Raw genomic sequence first — 19,781 nt, 5'->3', positions numbered from 1 at the left:
TTTTTTTTCCCTGGCTTTCTGCTTTCTTAAACAGCTTGTACTGAGAAAACACGCTCACTGCCTACCTGGGGACGTCAGAGGGTTCGCTTGTTTTTATTCATAAGTTACACAAACAAATCCTACTGGTTAGAATTCAGATTGATCACCGGTTTTTATCAGTTTAAGGCTGTAGATCCAAGACTTCTTGTTTACTCTTAAAGAATTGGCTTCCATTACTAACATACTGCTTTACAATTATATATATTTTTTTACACTTTTTTTGTGTGAAAACGTTGCTGGAATCATACAGAATTTCTCCATGGACTGCTAGGACTAAGCCACTGAACAAGATTAGGACTGAGGACCTAATTAATTAGTAAACCGGGTGGCATTGGCATGTCTTATCTGTGCAAAAAAGGCCAAACTGCCAATTTATCCGATTCCTCTGAAGCAGGCGAGTAAGAGATGCGCAATATGAAGTTCGAACAAGGGCGTTTCTCAAATGGCACAGCAGTGGAAACAAGCGTGACCTTGACCTGCGTCACAAATACGCCTTTGCACCTTCTGAAATCGCTTTCGCAATACAGCTCCGAGCGAGAAGAAGCGACAGAATTGCGCATCGCCGTTATGAGCACATCCACACCGCCTGGTTATTAGGCAAACCACACGTCCCTGAAGGTAGCGTGTCTCAGATTTTAACTGTCATGCCTTCACAGACGCCTCTGAAGATGAAAATAAGTTGTCTCCCACTCACCGTTCTTTTTGTTAGCGGCTTTTGGAGGTTATTACGGGCTTTGAACTATGTCGAGATAAAATCAAGCAGTGAAAAATAACTCTACATTTCAAGTATCCTTATTCCGAGCTGTAAATTACCCCCAAAATCATACAGATCAGTCTCTTTTTTTTAACTGTACAGTTTAACATCCGTTTATTACTGTGTATTGGCTCTTCCATGAACCTGTTTGGTCCATATTTAAAGAGCTCCTCCCGTTTCTTTCTCTGCCGGAGGCCTCTAGGTACGAGCGAAGGCTTTCGTTAACGCCTTCTTCAGACTTTATTGAGAAACTCCAAGTTGAGAGAAGCCGGAATATGAATAGTGTCCATCGTTATGGAGGAAGGGTTGAAGGGGAACAAAACGGGGAACATGTGCTTGAAGTCTAGCAGCAGCTGCGGGGGGTCATTTCGCTCTTGCAAATGTGTCTGGGAGGTGTAAGAAGAAAACAGACGTTTAGTTTCAGTCACAGAATCCCAGAATAGTCTAGGTTGGAAGAGACCTCCAAGATCACCCAGTCCAACCTCTGACCTAACGCTAACAAGTCCTCCACTAAACCCTATCCCTGAGCTCTACATCTAAACGGCTTTTCAAGACCTCCAGGGATGGGGACTCAACCACTTCCCTGGGCAGCCCATTCCAGTGACTAACAACCCGTTCAGGAAAGTTCTTCCTAATATCCAACCTAAACCTCCCCTGGTGCAACTTGAGCCCATTCCCCCTCGTCCTGTCACCAGGCACATGGGAGAATAGACCGACCCCCACCTCGCTACAGCCTCCCTTCAGGTACCTGTATTCAGGTACCAGTCATTGCCTTGCCTTTGCCATATTTAATATAATCAAAGGTTTGAGAGTGTACGTTTACAAAAGGGATGCTAGAGAGATGGATTCTGTTTCCAGCCCGAGGGGAAGCTTGGTTTATGAGTCGGAGCTGGATAATATAAGCTGAAGCATCCTAAGGACTGTAAATACTCGATGTAAACGCACTGGTTAAATCACACAGATTTCCCTTTCTCCTACAAATTTGGGTCTGACAGCACGGAACGCATCTACAAAGGGATTTTCTGAATTGATAAAGGGTCTAATCGCACTGCCAGGAAAATTTCTCCTGGGGCTGTGCTGTTTGTTACCGTGCGTCCCAGTGCGCTACCGCATCGTCTGAGCTGGGAACTCAGCCGCTTCTCTCGGTCTTCAGCCCTTTGTATGAACAGCCTGGATGACCCCGAAGCTGTGCGTTGCGAGTAAGCAACACAGCACTAAGTTCAGGGCAACATTCGGCAGCCTTAGCTGTTGCAAAACCCCCGAGTTATTCCTAACAACATATATATTAAGTCATCATTGTCCCTTCTATTTCATAGCCTTTTGCTTTACCTGTATGTCTCGTATGAAAGCTACTGTCACCCGTTCTTCAAACTCGTTCACGGGAGTGTAGAGGTTAAGTATCTTCACAATCTGTTGGAAACAAAAGAGGGTGACAGGCAAGCCTAAGAAGCCAAATTTTTCCGTAATACGCAGCACCGCTAACATTTTGTCAAGGCACGGCCTCGGCAAACCTCCTGTGACCTCACTGAGAAGCAGAACTGGGAGAAATCCGCACAGAACTGATGAAATACAGGAGCCAAATCTGCACGTAGGAGGAGAGAGGGGGTATGCTTAGCCATGCAAATTTCAGCAGCGAAGTCGCAGCCCTTAAAAGTTGTCCCCACGGTGGGAATGACTCGCTGAGTCCGGGCAAAGAGCTGGCACCGGGTGGCCGCTCTTTCCCACTCCTTTAATCATCAGTACCCTCTCGTCCGCCCTGCTCATTAAACAAAAAGCTTTTATTAGCATTTCTTCACGGCGGGTTTAAGAGGAGCTTTCACCCTCAAAGCTCACGCTGCTAACGAATAAGGCGATTTGGCACTACTGAGTAAGGAATTTGCTGGTAGGGCGAAGCTGGAAGGCAAGCAGAGGCAGGCAGCTTTGAAACGCCTTTCCCTGACAGATGTTGACAATATATTCAGCACGCAGCTTATCTCCACTTGTCAAAAAAACAGAGGGCTAAGGCAATATTTACTTCACACAGGAGAGTCACTGACGGCTCAGCAGTTCGTGCCTCAGAATGATCTCCAGGTGTTTTTCCACTAAATCCCCAAGCTGCTGGAACATCCCCGTGCTTTCTGCAGCTGATCACCGGCCTTGCCTCGGTTACGCCAGACTCCGCGGGCGCCAAATGCCCAGCAGGACGGTCAGAAGCTGCCTCGCAGCATTCCCACACCGAGGGCTCCGTCCTGCTCACAGGCAGGGTGCGAGGAGCGAACCGGAGGCACGTTTGGGATGGCACCTGCCCCGATTCCTAGTGTGCACCCTCCTGGTCCCCCACCTGCTGCGTCGTGAGCGCCGTGCACAGGGAGCAGATGGCCTCGGCGTCTTCCGAGGTTTTCTTTTTCAGCTGCAGGAGCTGGGCTGCCTGAATCAGGGGCTCCAGAGTTTGCGGGGCTCCGCTCTGCTGCAGGTTCTTGCCACGCAGCCACTCCTCCAGCTGGCTTATGTTAAACCTGGGGGGAGCAACAGAGATAAGAGCCGAGCTGGGAGATAAGATCTCAGAAATCTCTCACAAGACTTAAGGGTATGTTGCAGTGTTGGGATATTGGGATTTTTGAGGCCTATTTGTGATTCCCATGCCATAAGACAAGCAGAGCAAAGCTCAGTAGTCGACAGCTCAAAGCCAAATTTACGCTCTGCGTACCGTAGAAATAGATGAGCCACGTAACACAAGGGATGCCATTTTCTACCGCACTCCGATACGTTCAAATTTTGAAAGTCCCTAAAAAAAATAATTAAGCTCTTCACGAGCTTCTAAGCACTACCAAAATCCTGCGAGGTGCCCAAGTACCTTCGACAATATCTGGCTGCACCCGCTCTCGGGCTGAAGAGCGGCACGCGAAGAATCCCCTGTGGGATGGGGAAAGGGTGGCGAAGGGAAGGTTTAAATCATTTACAGCGAGAAGTTGATAGATTAATGCCAGGGCTAATAAATATTGGTGACCTTTTCCTGGCAGGTTTGCGCTAGCTGTCCCTTTGGGATTTCGATCCTCATCGCAACACCGCGTTGAGAGAGGATTGGGGCACACGGGTCCTATATCCGAGCCCTGTCCCCACGGTGCCACTTGCCTACAGCTCACACGAGGTCTGGAGCCCTTCACACAGCAATAGGGGATCTGCCTTTAGCATCCACCTGCAGAACTGGAGCCTTTGAGTGCTTGTAGGATTAAAAGGAGAAGATGTGGCACTGGGAGGGAACCGAGGAGGCTCCTCCATCCCATTAAGCAACCCATCCTGCATCCCCTGCGGTGGATGTGCAGCCTTCCTGCTCTGGTGGGGTGAGGCAGGTGTGGGGAAAGCACACCCCAGAGATAACCTCTGTCAAATGATTTTAATTCAGAATCCATTTCCCACATAGGAAATCAACAAAATTTCCTTAAGCAGGCCCATCGTGAGCCCAAGCCCTTTGTCTCACCTTAGCTGCATGCCCGTGCTCCAGGAGCAGACGTCCTTCCGCAGCAGGAGGTTGTTCAAGGCAACGGCGTTGATCATGTAGAAGAGCTGCTTGAAGACCTGCTGGATGATCTCGGGGTCCAGGCCCTGCTCACACATGGTGGTGTGGAACGTGTTGAGCTGGCGAACGATCGCCTCCAAGCTGTAGGAGTTGTCGCCGTCTTCCATGCTGGACGAGCGGTTCCGGTAACCCATCGGTTTCACACCCGAAAGCCCCTGGATGCTCTCATATTCCAACACCCCAGACACTGAAAAAGGGGAAAAAATTAGCAGGGGCGACCATTTAATGATCACTAGAGGTCTGAAACGAGAACAGGATGGAATATCTGTGGCAGGACGGAATAGTCGTAAATTCTTACAGCCTGGCCAGCTGATACGTGAGCACGACAGCTTTCTGCAAGGAGCAGGGCATGTGCGGATGTGGTAGGAGGTGAGGCTGTCGGATACAGCCAGGGTGTGCGCAACGACATTCAGAGGGCAAAGAGAAAGAGCCCCAGCTCTAGGGGGGGGGTCCAGGCTGCGAGCTCGAGTTAAATACCGGCAGCTCTCAGGTGTAAGCACTCAGAACAGGCCCGCCATGAGCTCAGCAAGGAGGAGGCCAGATTTAGCCGAGGAGATGACTCTTCTCATACTGATTCGCCCTTGCGAAGCAAACCAGGTGCTCTTTATCGTCTCCTTTCATCCGTTTTCCTCTCTCCTTCTAAGCATTTCCACCCAGGAAAAGCTCAGCCACAAACCTGCAGGGGAACGGTGTTTGTATGGAGGCACCAGCCCTACCTCCCCTCTGTCCCTACCTCCCAAAAGGAAAGGAAGGAGCAATTTTCCATCGCTGGGGGGACAAAAAAACCCTTTACTCCCTAGTGCACGTTCTTATTTTCAGGTCTGCCTCTTCCACTCCAGGTCACAGCTAACGCGAGGCCCTTTGTATTCTCTTCCCTAACATACGCCTCTGTTGCCTGCTGCAGGCTTTTCCTTTGGGAAGGAGTCTTGCTAGCACCATGCAAAGGTCTGAAAAACACTCGTGGACTATATAACTGCCCCAAAACCAACAAAAAAAAGCCACTCCTGAAAGCTAAACTTACCGATCATGGGTTGCAGTATGCCCTCCGCTACCTTGATGAGCTGCTGGTAGATCTGGGTGGAGAGATGGCTCAGCACCTGGCGGTACTCGGTCAGGTCGAAGTTTTTGAGGCAGTGCTCGTTCTGCTTCGGCGTGTTCTGCGTCATAAAACCCTGAGGAGAAGATGAAAACCGTCCGGTTTTGTTATTCCGACCCGCTGTGGCCCAGGAAAATAAGCGCACGTCTTAAAAATTAATAAATACAAAACGCCTTGGAGCATAACACGTCCAGATACGTTACCAGTGGGCATTTTTAAACTCGATTATAGAAAGAAATCAAGAGCCATAAATCACGTGGGATGATCTCAGTCAGAAATTATAACTAGGAGGGCTACAAAAGCAGCCTTAAGTGATCCTTTTTCATTTTACCTTCAGCAAGGAAAACCACATCTGTGCTAATCCCAATACAGAAATGAAATTAAAGGTGACTCCGCAGTCCCTTGAGCAACATCTGCTTGTCCCTGGGAGTCACAATGATTTGTGAGACCGATTATTTTGAGGCCAAAATTTTAGAAAATAATGGGGGAAAAAAAAAAAAAGAGAACCAGGTGCTGTTGTTTTTTTCCGACAACGTTCTGAAGTTCCGAAATCTCCCTCGTAGCTGATTTTGTGTCGAAAGCACAGCGCAGATTTCTGATGCCGCAAATGGATGCCGGAGCTTACAGATTAACGCCAGCTCTGCCGGCGGAGGCAAACGTGACACAAGAACGTAATTAACACAGCCGCTGTAATTGCCCGGTTACGCGCTCTTATCAATTTGGGGTCGGAGCAAGAGGCATGCGACCGCTTTGCCGCTTGCCGACGGGCAAAACGCAAAGCTAGAGTACGCGAATTCTAAAAACCCCTCAAAATACATCCGTTTTCCTGACTAACGGGAGCGCTCTGCTGAATTCGGCTTGGGTTTGTCTTTCAAAAAAAAAATCGGATGGATTTCAAACCACGGGTAACACTAAAAAGGTTGGTAAAGAGCTAACCCAGCAAATCGTGGCAAAGAATGCGAAATTTAAAGGTGGTTTTTCCCCCCCTGCTGTTTTTCGGGGCAGGATTTTGTTTAAATGTAATGCTGTTGTCTAGGCAGGAGAGGGCAAACGAGAGCACACGTTGAGTATTAACTAAATGATTTTGCTCCTTCATTTAAAACTCCGAGGTCCGGAGGACTCGGAGGTCATCGTGGTGTGAATGATCTGGATTTTTCAATCTGGTTGCACGAAAGCTTTGCTTTCGATTCTCCATTTTTCTTTATTCTTAAAGCTTGACTGCTCAACGCATCGAAGCACGCGGCACGACTAAGTGACCAACTGCCTAACTGGGGGATGCTACAAGTTTTAATACCAACAGCGTACGCCTACGAGGATGGCGGTGTGCAACGTGCCAAGAGGACTGTGATGGTCTGATTTTGTCCGAAGGGATCGGATACGGCTACAAATAAAGGAAAGAACTGAAATATAAAACATGGAGGAGGCAAAAAGTGAGAGGATTTCCTTCTGAAATCTTACGGCGCGATTATTGCATTTTTGCTCTCTCATAGCGTTATTTTGAGCTGGTTGAACAGGAAAAAGCAATAGAAACGCTCACAAAAACATTGCAAGATTTGGATCGTTTCTTTCCTCGTCTAAAAATCTTGGTTAAATAAATGCAGTGGGACCTACCAAACCGAGGGAAGCGGCCGTCAGAGCAGCCTGCCAGAAGGAAATGCCCTGTTCTGACAGATCAAGTAGCACAACTGGCTTTGAAATTCAAAGTTTTCTGGGTATTGTCCAGAAAATGCAGGTCACAAGGTTGCTGGTTTCTTCTAAACATCTCGTTTGTGTGCAGTGCCCCACGAACTTCTGTTAGGAGCAGCCTCACGTTATATCCAAATACAAGAAAGGATGAGACGAGCCCAAATCGTTGCCAGAGCAAAGCCACTAGGACCCAGGGGACCTGAAGACCACCCCTGGAAGGGATGCCAAAACATTTGAGACCAGCTACGAGCTTCTTACCGCGTCTCCGCTGTACTGCTTCAGACAGTGCAGGAGGCGACACGTATTCGCCAGCCAAAAGGAGGTCATCTCAAAGTCATCGCTGTGTTTCTGGAGGAGCAAAATGAAAAACACGTGAGGCCCTCCTTCGACGGGGGCAGCTGGCGCAGCAAGACAAAATGGCTTGGAGTCTCCCCAGCTAGATCTTCACAGAATCACAGAATAGTCTAGGTTGGAAGAGACCTCCAAGATCACCCAGTCCAACCTCTGACCTAACGCTAACAAATCTTCCACTAAACCCTATCCCTAAGCTCTACATCTAAACGGCTTTTCAAGACCTCCAGGGATGGGGACTCAACCACTTCCCTGGGCAGCCCGTTCCAATGTCTAACAACCCGTTCAGGAAAGAAGTTCTTCCTAATACCCAACCTAAACCTCCCCTGGCGCAACTTGAGCCCATTCCCCCTCGTCCTGTCACCAGGCACGTGGGAGAACAGACCAACCCCCACCTCGCTACAGCCTCCCTTCAGGCACCTGTAGAGTGCAATAAGGTCACCCCTGAGCCTCCTCTTCTCCAGCCTGAACAGTCCCAGCTCCCTCAGCCGCTCCTCGTAAGCCTTGTTCTCCAGGCCCTTCACCAGCTTCGTAGCCCTTCTCTGGACTCGCTCGAGCACCTCCATGTCCTTCTTGTAGCGAGGGGCCCAAAACTGAACACAATACTCGAGGTGTGGCCTCACCAGAGCCGAGTACAGGGGGACAATCGCTTCCCTGGACCTGCTGGCCACGCTGTTTCTTATGCAAGCCAGGATGCTGCTGGCCTTCTTGGCCGCCTGAGCACCCTGCTGGCTCATATTCAGCCGACTGTCAACCACTACTCCCATGTCCTTCTCTGCCAGGCAGCTTTCTAACCACACATCTCCCAGCCTGTAGCGCTGTTTGGGATTGTTGTGCCCCAGGTGCAGGACCCGGCACTAGGCCCTGTTGAACTTCATACCGTTGGCCTTGGCCCATCGGTCCAGCCTATCCAGATCCTCCTGCAGAGCCTTCCTACCCTCGAGCAGATCGACACATGCACCTAACTTGGTGTCGTCTGCAAACTTGCTGAGGGCGCACTCGATCCCCTCGTCCAGATCATCGATGAAGATGTTAAAGAGGACTGGCCCCAGTACTGAGCCCTGGGGGACTCCACTAGTGACCGGCCTCCAACTGGATTTGACTCCATTCACCACAACTCTCTGGGCCCGGCCATCCAGCCAGCTCTTAACCCAACGAAGTGTACGCCAGTGCAAGCCATGAGCAGCCAGTTTCCTGAGGAGAATGCTGTGGGGAACGGTGTCAAATGCCTTACTGAAGTCAAGGTAGACCACGTCCACAGCCTTTAAACTTGAAACTCTTTAACTTTAAACTTGAAACTCTTGAAACTATCGTTCCAAGCGTGACTGGGTCTGAAAACCACAACGAGAGCTGAATATACAGACGTGTTGACCCGGTTTGTAACCATTTTGAGGCAGAGGAAGCCAACACCTACCTTCAGCACCTTCTTAATGGCATTGATGGTGGAGGTGAGCAAGGAGTGCACTTTCTGGTCGTCGTTGATGTAATCCGCGTGCCTGATGCACATGTAGAGGATGTAGGCAGGAAGGCAGGGAACGGTAGCGGACACTGCCTGGGGCTTGAGATCTAGAAGGTTTGATAGTTATTTTTAAACCCTCTTAAAATTTGCTGATGCCAGGTGAAGCAGAAACACCTGAGCAGATGTACCCAGGCAAACTCTTTTTCCCCCTGCCCCAAAGATGCTTAGATTTTAGCTCTGCAACTCGCATCCCTCCCCGCTGCTCTCTCAAGCTCCTTAATTGCTGCCCGCTCTGAGATCTACAGCCTCTTTTTTGCATTTTCCATTTGTTTCTAACCCTAACTATGGTATCCATGCCAAAAACCTGCCAAAACCATCATCACCATAACCACGCGGCCCTGGGAAAGGATTCGTTTGAGAAAAAAAAATGGTGCCTGTTTTGAGATGTCGGATCTACAAATTCTCCCAGCTGAGAGCAGGAGCTGAGACAAGAGCAGAGCAAACTCCTCACCTGTGATGAGGTTTCGGATGAGGAGCGGCTCATCTTCTTTGTAATATTCCAGCATCCCCTGAAAATCTTTCTCCTTCCTCTGGACAGCAACCTGCCTGTTACGCTCGTGTTGCCTCCTCTCCTCCGGGACCATGGCTTGGTAGGCTGAAAAGAGAAAGGAGGGTGAAACGAGGGTGAAACATAAGCATCTGGTGACCGAGGACTATTTGTAAAGCATCTCGTCCCAGGTCCTCCAAAATTCATCGGCCTTAGAGCAGGCACCAGGCCAGTGTGTTTTATAGAAAGCTTCCAATGAAAGCTTTAGCTTAGACAGACCCATAAAAATTTAGAGAAGCGGGTCCCGAGTTACGAAATCTTGAATTACCGGGTCTACAGAATGAAAGAAAGAGCCCAGAAGTCAGACCTGAAGGGTAAAAGATGAAGTCATTTGCTATTTCCCAAGGAACCGCGGGCTGCAGATAGAAGGTGGTAACCGGTAACCCCATGGGAAACTTTTTAATGCATCATTTTCATGGAGGGGGAGGGAAAAAAAGGCCAGGCAATGAAAAATACCTCAACATCTCAGCTTCAGGCTGGCTGTAAAGCCAAACTAAGTACCACGAAGGCACAATATTAAGCACTGTGCACCCAGAAAATGTTAATAACACGGAAGAGACCAGCACGCATGTGTAGCAGGAACCACCAGGCTGCTGCATGCAAAGCACGCTGACAAAGAGCAGCTGTGCCAGCCGTGGAAATTGGCCAGTTATTTGGCTTCATTTCCCTTAATGCCTCGTTTTCAGAGACTAGCTCACGAGATCGGGGTTCTGTGATTAATCACGGCATCAGCAGAGAACGGGGGGAAGGAAAAGGGGGGAGGAAAGGAAACCTGCAGCCTCCAAGCAGCCAAAGCAGAGTGCTGTTCCCCCCCCCCAGCAGCCAAGTCACCTTCAAAATCTTGGACCTTCTTCATGTAAATCTTCAGCTGCTTCTTCAGCTTCTTTTCATTCTTTTCCAACTTCTCTAGCAATTCTTTAAGATCCTGGAAAAGGGAAGACGCAGTGGGTTTAAAAAATAATAATAAAAAAGGACAAGCACAACTCGTTTGGGGTGAGTTTGAGGCTGGAGTCACTAGCAGCCAGGAGCTCGCAGCCTGCTCTGTGTCTCGGTAACACACGACACGAGTGTTTTGACAGAGGAAAACTGTGTAACTGGAAGCAAAAGGAAAGGCTGGCATTGCCTTCGTGCCTAATTACAGAGCAGAGGGGCCACCAGCAACTTCACTGATCTCTTTTGGTAGGCAGTGCCACACACGGGCAGGCTCAGAAATAAGAGTAAAGGACACGGGAGCGACAAAAGCCTTGGGCACCAAACAGCTCGAGGGTATCGATGCTCCAAAGCGCACCAACGGCACCAGGGGGAGATGCTGAAGGATCCTGCAGAGATTTTAGGAGGGTTGGAAGACCCCCAGGTGCCTCCCCTTCATGTTTCCTGTCTCTTCTGTGCCTTTTCAGCAGTCTCTTACCAGGTTTTCGTTGGTGAGCCGTGTAATTTCCTGCTGCAGTCCAAACTCCACCTGAGCCTCTGGAGGCAGCTGCAGGGTCTGCAGGAAAGCCTGCTGCTGTTTTTCCAGCTCTTCTTTCATCGCATCCACCTGGCTTTGCAGGGCTTCCACCTCCTCTTCGTGCTCTCTTCTCTGATCCTGGAGCTGTGCTTCCAGCAACCTGAGAAAAGGAGCAAAGCCATCAGGAGTTGAGTTCGGCGTCGCGGGGCAGCGTCGGCCGTTTGAGTTTAGATCCTTCAAAATCAGCCAACACGCGAGGTATTTCCAGCCAAGCTCCCTATAAAAACGACACAAAGGGGGTCGTATGGCTATAACTCACATTAATCTGTCGTTTGCTATACTGGAGATTAAAGTTTTGAAAGAAAATAGGAAAGGGGAAAAAAAAATCCCAGGACTTCCTTATTAAACATGTTTCTTTGTAGGGTTTTGTTGCCGTTGGTTATTTTTTCTAAAAGATCTGCACAAACCCCCGTTTTCCAGGCAGAGATACCAAAGGATCTTTTCCAACTCTAAAAACACAGACAACAACGCACCCAGCCCTGTAATCATGTTGTCATGATATCCTTAACAGGCTGGGAAAACACAGGCCCTCCATGAAGTATTAAGTGCCTAATTTTCATTTTATTTCTTGGTGTGCGTTCGGATTAACCATGAGCTACCCTCAAGAACATGTTCCTTCTACAAACTCGGGCTCCTCCTTTGAAAAGGAAAGGAATCATCACTTATTTTTCCTCTTATTGCCTGGTTTTACCCCGATCCCTCTAGATAATTATTAGCTCTTCGGGGCACCGTATCGAACCAGAAGAAGACGCCACGAGTCCTCCTGCCTTGCTTTAATTTCCATTTGTGTTCCCAACCATCCACCAGCTCGGGTATAAGAGATCCTCCGAGAAGCAGCAGCATCCCCAGGAGGTGCGGAGGCTGCATGTTATGCCCCGATGAGTCCAACTGGGAGCTCAACCACCACCAGGTGCTGTACCCAGTCACAATCTCCTCTTAAAAATCAGAGGAGGGTCTCGGATCCTCCCCCCCTTTTCAGATATCCCCCCTCCAGCTGCTCCCACGGAGGGCGAAAGGCAGAGGAAAAGAAAGAAGTGAAACGGAAAACGGAAGGGGGAGAGGAAGAAGAGGGGGGAAAAAAAAGAAAGCGGTTGACCTGGCAACTTGCTTTAAACCTTGATAAGCCAAGCCGAGCTCTCCGTCTTCATTGAGATAACCCCAGTCCTCAGTCTTGCTAGAAATAAGGGACAGAAAAGAGGAAACAAGAGGACAGAGAGAGACAAAAGGTCAGTTGCAACAGCAGGGGAAGAAGTGTCCTTGAGCCACGGCAGCTCATTCAAATCCACGTTCAAATCTCAGGGCAAACAGACCCCCATCCCCATCGTTTCCTGCACACCAACGGCAAGCAGGGGACAAAACAAGGAGCCAGGTCCACGACTACCCCAAAATAATGGTGGCTGCTACTTCTACACCACTTCAGTTCTTGCAGACCTCTCTACGGGTTTGGCAAAGGTGAGGACTAAAGAGAAGGGCAATTTGCTCGTGTACCTCCTCATATATTTTGGGTATTTCACCCAGCCCTACTCAAAACATCTCATTCTAAGCGGGGACTTCACCCCTTTTCTCTTCCAGACCTGCAAACTGACACGTTTCACTAATAATACATTATTTTCTGATCAAGCAAAAGACATCTTCACCTATTTCCTTCTGCAGAAAACGTCCCTGGGCTAAAATATATTTCAGTCAAGGGTTTCCTCAGTCCTCAAGCCAAACACATCGGCCTTTCTTCAGAGCAGCCTTGGGTTGGGCTTTCCCAACTTCTCTTACACCCATATGAGATCCAATTTCCCCGTATCCATCTAGGCAGAAAGGCAGGGAAATTGTTTCCACTTGTTCCTGGAACGGGTTTCCGAAAGGATCCGTGGTCCGACAGATACAGGGGGAAGTTTTATCGGTCTGGTTTGCATTAATCTGTTAGTCAGGTCTTTTGTTGTCCAGATGATCCTAACAGAACACGGATTTAGACACCGGAAACAAGCAAAATAAAACCAGGAAAGGTCCTCAGATTGCGTTACAAGTCACTAACCTGGGAATTCAAGGGCGTGCAATTATACTAAGATGAACCCGCCCCACGAAATAAGGATTTGGTTTGTGTTCATCAACGTGGCACCGACTTCGAAATCCTTGAGATTCCCTTCTCCCAGACGTTCGTATCGACCGAGACAGTAGAAGTCAACAGGGGCCCTTTCTTGCTAACTAGATTAATTAGTGCACGTGCCGTAATCGTGTCCTAAAATGCTAAATGCTTCACTCGGGTGCCTCCCTCCCCTCCGCGTAGCCTGATGCAAGTAGCTTAAAGGAGATGCGAGCGTACCAAACCCCAGAGATGTTCGTTTTTGTCGTCTTCAGATCATTATCACCTGAAGAGGAAGGGGCATTTCGCTTGAAAATGCAGATTTATTTTGGATTAAACAGCAAACTAATGCACGCCGCGGTTCTCTCTAACATCATCACCTGGTCTTCCGTAGGCTCTGTGTTTCCGGCAAGATCAAACAGCTTTGAAAGAAAGATCCCAAGAACTAAAACGGGGGAACAAAGAGACTACTGAGGTTTACATTCTGTTGCTGAAGCAGAAAATTAGCTGGGAACTCACTTGATGTTTTGTTCTTTAGCCGCTGAAAGTCAAAAAAAAATGGGGTCCAAAAAAAAAAGTGGGTTTGCCACAGCGGTCAGAGCACCCTCTTTGGTTAGGGGTGAGCGTGAGAGGTATCAGGGTTAAGAGAAATGGAAACGCTCGCTGAAAAAGTGGCTCTTGCTCATCAGTCCTGCTTCAGAATTGCAATCCCACTCCAGAATTGCAATGCCACCAGAAAAGCTTCTCATCGAAATACTTAGTTATTGATGAAGATTAAAGAGAAAGCAGTTGTGTTGTGTTGGTTTTTTTCCCCAGATTGGTGCTGGGGGGAGGGAATGTTAATTTACATCCCCCCAAAACAACAGCCCGTGCTCCCTGAGCATTTGTTTTCGTCTGTTTTACTGCCATCAACTCCAGCCTACAGCTTATAAACCTGCCCAACATCCCAACAAATGCACAGGGAACCGTACCACGGGGAAGCTGGTGGTGATTTACAAGCTGCTGGATAAATCGCCACCAAAAACCTCGACAATCATACCTAGAGCTACTGCTACCACGTTACAGGAGCTGTTTCACCAGCCCAGCTTCACGTTAAAGGCAAACGAGGGGGGGAAATGAGCCTGGAGGCTGCAGATTTCCCCTCCCAAACCTCAAGAGATGAAAAACTGCCGAGGTCAGGGCATGAATTTTTAAATTGCAGCTCACTCGTGCACTTGCAAGGAAAGAGATTCATAGGATCGTGGAAAATCAGACGGTTTGAACACAGCGGTTACGTTCTCCAAATACCTCGTTGAATGCAAATTGTGTCGGAAATATCTGTATTTGGCAAACGAGCAGGTAGAGAAAAGGAGATGAAGATTCAATTCCCATGCAGGAAAATAAACATTTACTTTACAGATGACCTCGCAGTTTAATCTAAGTAATTTTGTCTTCTTGCAAGACCCTATCTTTTTACTTTCTATCCTCCTGGGTTGATTTAATGCCTCGCGGCATAAACCCTCTGTTGCCGTACAGACAGATGGGGACAAATTCCTTCCCAGCGCAGCACGAGGAGTTGCTTGAAACGAGTAACTCAAACTTTCCGCATCCTCTCCTTGCTGCTATTTATGCAGTGGAAGAGGAGTTTTGGTTTTCACCTGTTGCCTTCTTGACTTTTTCAGCCACAGAAGCAGAAGACTGGGAAAGCTCAGCTCTCCCCAAATCAGGGCTGAGCCAGAGGGAGAGGAAAGAGGCTGGGAGAGAGGGAAGCTTTCCCCTAAACCACCCACTTAGCAGCTCTTCAAACAGGCCCCTAACTTAGCGGCACAATTCCTGCCTTTATTGTCCCCCCACACAAGCCCAAATCCAGTTTTGCTCACTTCCACGTTGGCTTTTTCACCCATCCAGCATCTGTCTTCCCTTGAGGAGGCACAGGCCCAAAGACAAGGGCACCTCACCCACGAGGAGACCTTCAGTCCCATCTTTATGGCCTGTCCTTGTCCCCAGCCCCAGAGCAGAACCCAGGAGCTTCTAACTCTCCAAAATGTTTTGGGAATTGAGGACCAGATCCCATCTCTCACGCTTTTCTCAGTCCTTCCCACTGCTGGAAGAGTTTGGGCCTGGCTTACCGGTTCGTCTCGCATATCCCCTGGTAGGCCTCGATCACGTCCTCCTGATCGATGTTCTTGTCACTGTTGGGCCAGCTGGCAGGGCTGCTGACGGTCGTCTCCTAAATTCGACACAAAATACGCAGCAGCGTGACCTCCTACACATCTCTCCATCTTTCAAGGTTCCCAAAACTGACCAACTCCCAGCCCTGTGTAACAGAACTCCGTCGGGGCATCCCTCAGACTAGAGGGTTCCTACAAATTCATACGTGCAAGCGGACAACAGCGAGGATCAGCAGATGGAAGGAGGATGCAGAGAACCCAGAAGGGAGATAAAGAGTGCCCGCGTGTGGCCCGAAACACAAAAACATGCTCAAACCTCAATTTTCCACCATCCTGTTTCCTTGAGGAATAGGCCGGTTGTCACGAAACGTCACCGGGAACACCTCAGGGAGGGAATGGGAAAAGGCAGAAGAAATCCCATGATCTCTCTCATTTACCATGTTTTTGCCCGGCTCTTTCTGCTGGGCCGCCTTCATTATCTGCGACCTCAGGATGAGCACTTCTTCCTTCCGCACTTCCAGCTCCTCGTTGGCCGACTTCAGCTGATTCAGCAAGAGGTTATAACTGTCCTCGGCGTCGTGGGAAGAGTTGTTCTGGGTTGCTCGGTCTGCGATAGCTTTCCTCAGCTCGTTAAGTTCGTTTTTCAGCTTCTTGTTCTCCGACTCCAGCTCTTGCCTCTGGAAAACACCAAGCCATTACAAGGTTTAGCTCAAGTACCGAGCCAACGGCTTGACTGCCTCACCTGCTTCTAAGATGCCTCTCACGCTGATGATTGAATTGATGCTGAACCAGCAATTCCTGCCCAAATCAGACAAGATTTTTGCTGCCATCAATAGCCTGGTGCTATTTCATGTTACGTGGTGACACAGAGGAGAATTGGCGTTATTCGTTGGCGTTATTTCTAAACACAAAATCAACCCAGTAGAGAACCCAAACATATTTTTTTCCTCTCTACCCCTTTTCCTTCTTAACCAAGAAATCACCACAACACCCCACGACGTTTTATTCATTTCTGGCATTCCTTAGACAAGCTGCAAGGTGCGGTCTTACGCGGCCCTTTCCCACTGCCAACACCCCCTTTGGGTTTGAATTCCCACTGCATCCGCCGTTGTCACCCAACCCAGAATCCTCCCCATCACGTTTGCAGTGGGAGGATTTTCCCTCCCCGACGCCTTGTCGGCTGCTGGCATTTGACGGACGGGGTCGACGCCGTCCAGCTTTTACGCCAACCGCTCCCCCCGAATAAAGATGTGAGCGTTGGTGTGTTTTGCTGAGACAACTGAAGGGCTCGTTTGCTTTCGCACGACAGCAGGAGAGAGAGGAATAACAAATTCGGGCAGCCCCTAGCTCGGTGTCCGGCTTCTGACTGATGTGGATTCCCCGTGTGGATTCTCCAGCGTCTACAACAGCACAACCGCTCCCCAAGGAGATTCGGGTTCTTCTCTCTCCCCACCGCCTTCTGGCCCACCACACAGCTTTCTCTTGTTAACTATGGGATATCCACCTCATTAGCAGCTTTGGCTAATGAATCTGAAAGCCACTGGGGGGGACGGGGGCAGTTTATACGATTTATACAGAGTGTAGCTGGCACAGCTGTGCAAACCTGATTTCCATAGGAAACGGGTGTTGTAATTATAAATCCTTACAGATTATAAATAGCAGCAGAGGTGTGAACAGAATAGCTGAGCTGGCATCTGGACAGCCAGCCCGCTCCTGGCTGAGCAAACACCATCATTAACGGAGCACATTCAGGCACTCGATGCCATCTGTCATTAAAAAAAAATAGTAAGAAATGTGTTTGATCCAGCGATTCCTCCACGTCCACTTGAAGCACGGCTCAAGCTTTTCAGTTAAGTGTTTCTAAAAGAAGTTTGGAGAGCGCGTACACGACGGGAAATCTTCACCAAGAAGGGTTTAACTCTTGCTGGGTAGCTCAAGCGTTGACTCCCTTTGAACTCTTTTCTGGTCAGGCTCAGGCAGATGAAGGGGAAGAAGCAAGGTGTTAACTGATTTCCTACCCAAATGGTTTTTTGTTATTTGCTGGACAAGCCTTGCTTGGTTTATTTTCTTGCAGGTCAGCCACACTCGTAACTCCAAAGGCTGGTTGGAGGCATCCCAGCTATGTGAGGAGTGAGAAATCAAACTGTTTTCTGCTCCTGCTAGGAGCACAAAGTCGGTGCAAGGACTTCTCAGTGCTTTCATTCCCACCCCCCCCAGCCAGAAAAGCAATCCAGAAAATGCATTTTTCACCGGACTTTGTGTTGTGCATGCATAACTCAGAGACACACCTGCCATCAGGATCTCCCCAGGAGAATAAACAAAGAGTTTCCCATCCTCCAGCCCTACATTCTGGCTAATCAAACACCTGGCTGGGCACGTTTTGGGACAGCAGCAACTAAAAACTCTACTTACCCATTATAAAGGACTCATCATTTATGTCTGCTGTAAACATTTTGGTGTTTACCCAATTTTTTTACATTCCTTAGCTGCATTATTTAAAAATCAACCCCCCAGCCCTTACACAAATGAGCCTCTCTAAGGAAAAACTGTGCCCCACTCCTTCCCCCTCCACCAAAATCTGGACCAAGAACACGTCTGAAGCAGCTCAGGCAGCAAAACCCAAGCCCAGGCAGCCATCCACGAGCAGCAGCACCTCATTTTCTCCTGTAAGGAGACCCTCAAATATCCATCCACAGGAGGAATTCACCACGTGCAGCTTTTACACCCCTCAGCCCCCCATAAAAACTTTTTAAGCTGGCAAAAGGGAAAAACAAAGTTGATTCCACGTGACCCCCGAAGGAGCCGTGTATTTCTGAGGTGCAAATTAGCAGGAGAAATGCGTGCAAGAAGAGTGGAAGAGCTTTGCTATAGTCACAGAAGCACGTGTCGTGGAGGGAGAAGGGAGTTTGGAGGAGCACTCACAGTTAGCTCCAAGTCAACCTTTCACTGTGGATGAGGACTTTAGGCAGCATCCGATATTCAGAAGTGGAAAAAGGGCCAGTGAGATGTATTTGCCTCTCTTTTTCAGTGGTTTCTCTAAGATCAACCCACTTATAGGGAGTGCAAAACCCTCTCTCTTAGGAAAACGTTTCCTGCCACGATGTCATTTGAAGGAACCGCTCCTGGCTTTTCTACAGTTCCTCCTAGACCTGAATTCAGGCAGCGTGTTATACCCCAAACCCCACATGCTGGTCTGTGCAACTGCTGGCCTCAAGATACAACCCAGCAAGGAGCTATGTGTTTCAGCTGGCCAAGTGCCAGCTCATCCTTCCTGGCACGCAGAATAAAAAGAGGAATTGCCAGAAAATCACGAGTGGGTCCAGCAGAGCCTGTCTTTCTCTTGCTGAGCACCCTACGGTTTTAAAGCAAGCTCTGAGAGCTGGTGGTTCATTTTTGCAACCTTCAGCTCATCCTCCTACAGCCACAACGAGAACATCGTGCCGGAGATCCTTAAAAAAACACCGTGCTGGAGATCCTTAGAGAGCTCTTGCAGTGCAACGTCAGGGTTTTCCCCTTCCAACCTGCAAGCTGGTTTTCCAAGGAGGAGCAGGAGACAAGAATTAACCTAACGGCCAAGCCACAATTTGGGTACAGACACGACTCCCAGTTGCTGTGAGAGGAGCCTAGCAGGTTTGGGTCGCTCCGTATGTCACAGGGAGAAAAGGAAGGAGACAGACACGTAGGGATTTAGAGCTTGGGAAGGACATGGAGTGCAGAGCAGGGCAATAGCTTGGAGGACACAAGATGATTATGGCCAACCAGCACTAAGGACGAGCCCCTCGCTCACCTTCAGACTGTTATATGCAAAATCTTCGTGGTCCGAAGCCATTTCGGTCTTCGTCTCGGTTACCTGAAGGGGTTAGAGAGAGAAATTGGTATTAAAGAGGAGCCAGAGGAACTGCACTGGCTGAACCAGCCAGCTCAGCAAGAATAATGTCATTAATTGGCATTGGGTTGAGTCCCAGCTCCACGTAGCAGGGGCTGGGGCTGCTTGGGGAGAAAATGGTTTCAGCTCTTGTTAATATCATGATAACGGAGGCTTACTGCAGCTTTCAAAGAACGACAGTCGCTGGGGAGTTCGGTCGCAGCTGAAAGACAGGTTTTAAATCTGTCTCTGCAGCAAGAACGAGAGGCTGGGGAAGTTTCCCATTTCACACATTCCCTGCAAGCTGCGAGAGAGGATCAGGGGGAATATCTGGTGATCCAAGTGAATAATTGCCACTGAGGGTTTTGTTGAGTCTCCTATGTATTTGTTGACAAACGCAATAGATCCCGCACTGCAGATAAATAAAATAATTGCCAAACAAAGCACCAGAAGCCCTGGAAACTTCAATTATGCAACCAAGAGTGATGACACTTGCTTAGCGTTTCACAGAACAACCATTTATCGCTTCAGGACCCCATAGGCACAGCCATCATCTCCCCACACATTGCCCTACAACCAAGCACGGAGCTCTGGCTGCAGATGGCAGGGGAAAACCTACGCACAGACTGCCATTAAG

At 48.9% G+C, this 19,781-nt stretch overlaps 1 protein-coding gene across 2 annotated transcripts in view; it reads right to left on the bottom strand.

Moving 5' to 3' along the window:
* Positions 1-171: 171 nt before the first annotated feature.
* MYO5B (myosin VB) overlaps positions 172-19,781 on the bottom strand; it is a 68,242-nt gene continuing 48,632 nt past the window's right edge. The window contains exons 27-40 of one of the 2 annotated variants that reach the window (XM_035310457.1): positions 19,067-19,129; positions 15,717-15,956; positions 15,238-15,338; positions 12,152-12,229; positions 10,957-11,155; positions 10,380-10,473; positions 9,453-9,596; positions 8,897-9,048; positions 7,390-7,479; positions 5,371-5,521; positions 4,251-4,536; positions 3,114-3,288; positions 2,123-2,203; positions 172-1,179 (exon numbers count right to left, since the gene is read on the bottom strand). In XM_035310457.1, coding sequence (XP_035166348.1) covers positions 1,027-1,179; positions 2,123-2,203; positions 3,114-3,288; positions 4,251-4,536; positions 5,371-5,521; positions 7,390-7,479; positions 8,897-9,048; positions 9,453-9,596; positions 10,380-10,473; positions 10,957-11,155; positions 12,152-12,229; positions 15,238-15,338; positions 15,717-15,956; positions 19,067-19,129 — 2,007 coding nt within the window. In that variant the 3' untranslated portion in view covers positions 172-1,026. The remainder of the gene's footprint in view (positions 1,180-2,122; positions 2,204-3,113; positions 3,289-4,250; positions 4,537-5,370; positions 5,522-7,389; positions 7,480-8,896; positions 9,049-9,452; positions 9,597-10,379; positions 10,474-10,956; positions 11,156-12,151; positions 12,230-15,237; positions 15,339-15,716; positions 15,957-19,066; positions 19,130-19,781) is intronic. The other variant, XM_035310458.1, reaches the window with a different exon arrangement.

The sequence above is a fragment of the Oxyura jamaicensis genome, chromosome Z (genome assembly GCF_011077185.1).
Source record: "Oxyura jamaicensis isolate SHBP4307 breed ruddy duck chromosome Z, BPBGC_Ojam_1.0, whole genome shotgun sequence".
Classification (NCBI taxonomy): Eukaryota; Metazoa; Chordata; class Aves; order Anseriformes; family Anatidae; genus Oxyura; species Oxyura jamaicensis.
Note: the sequence above shows the minus strand (reverse complement) of the source record. Positions and strands in the feature narration are given on the sequence as shown.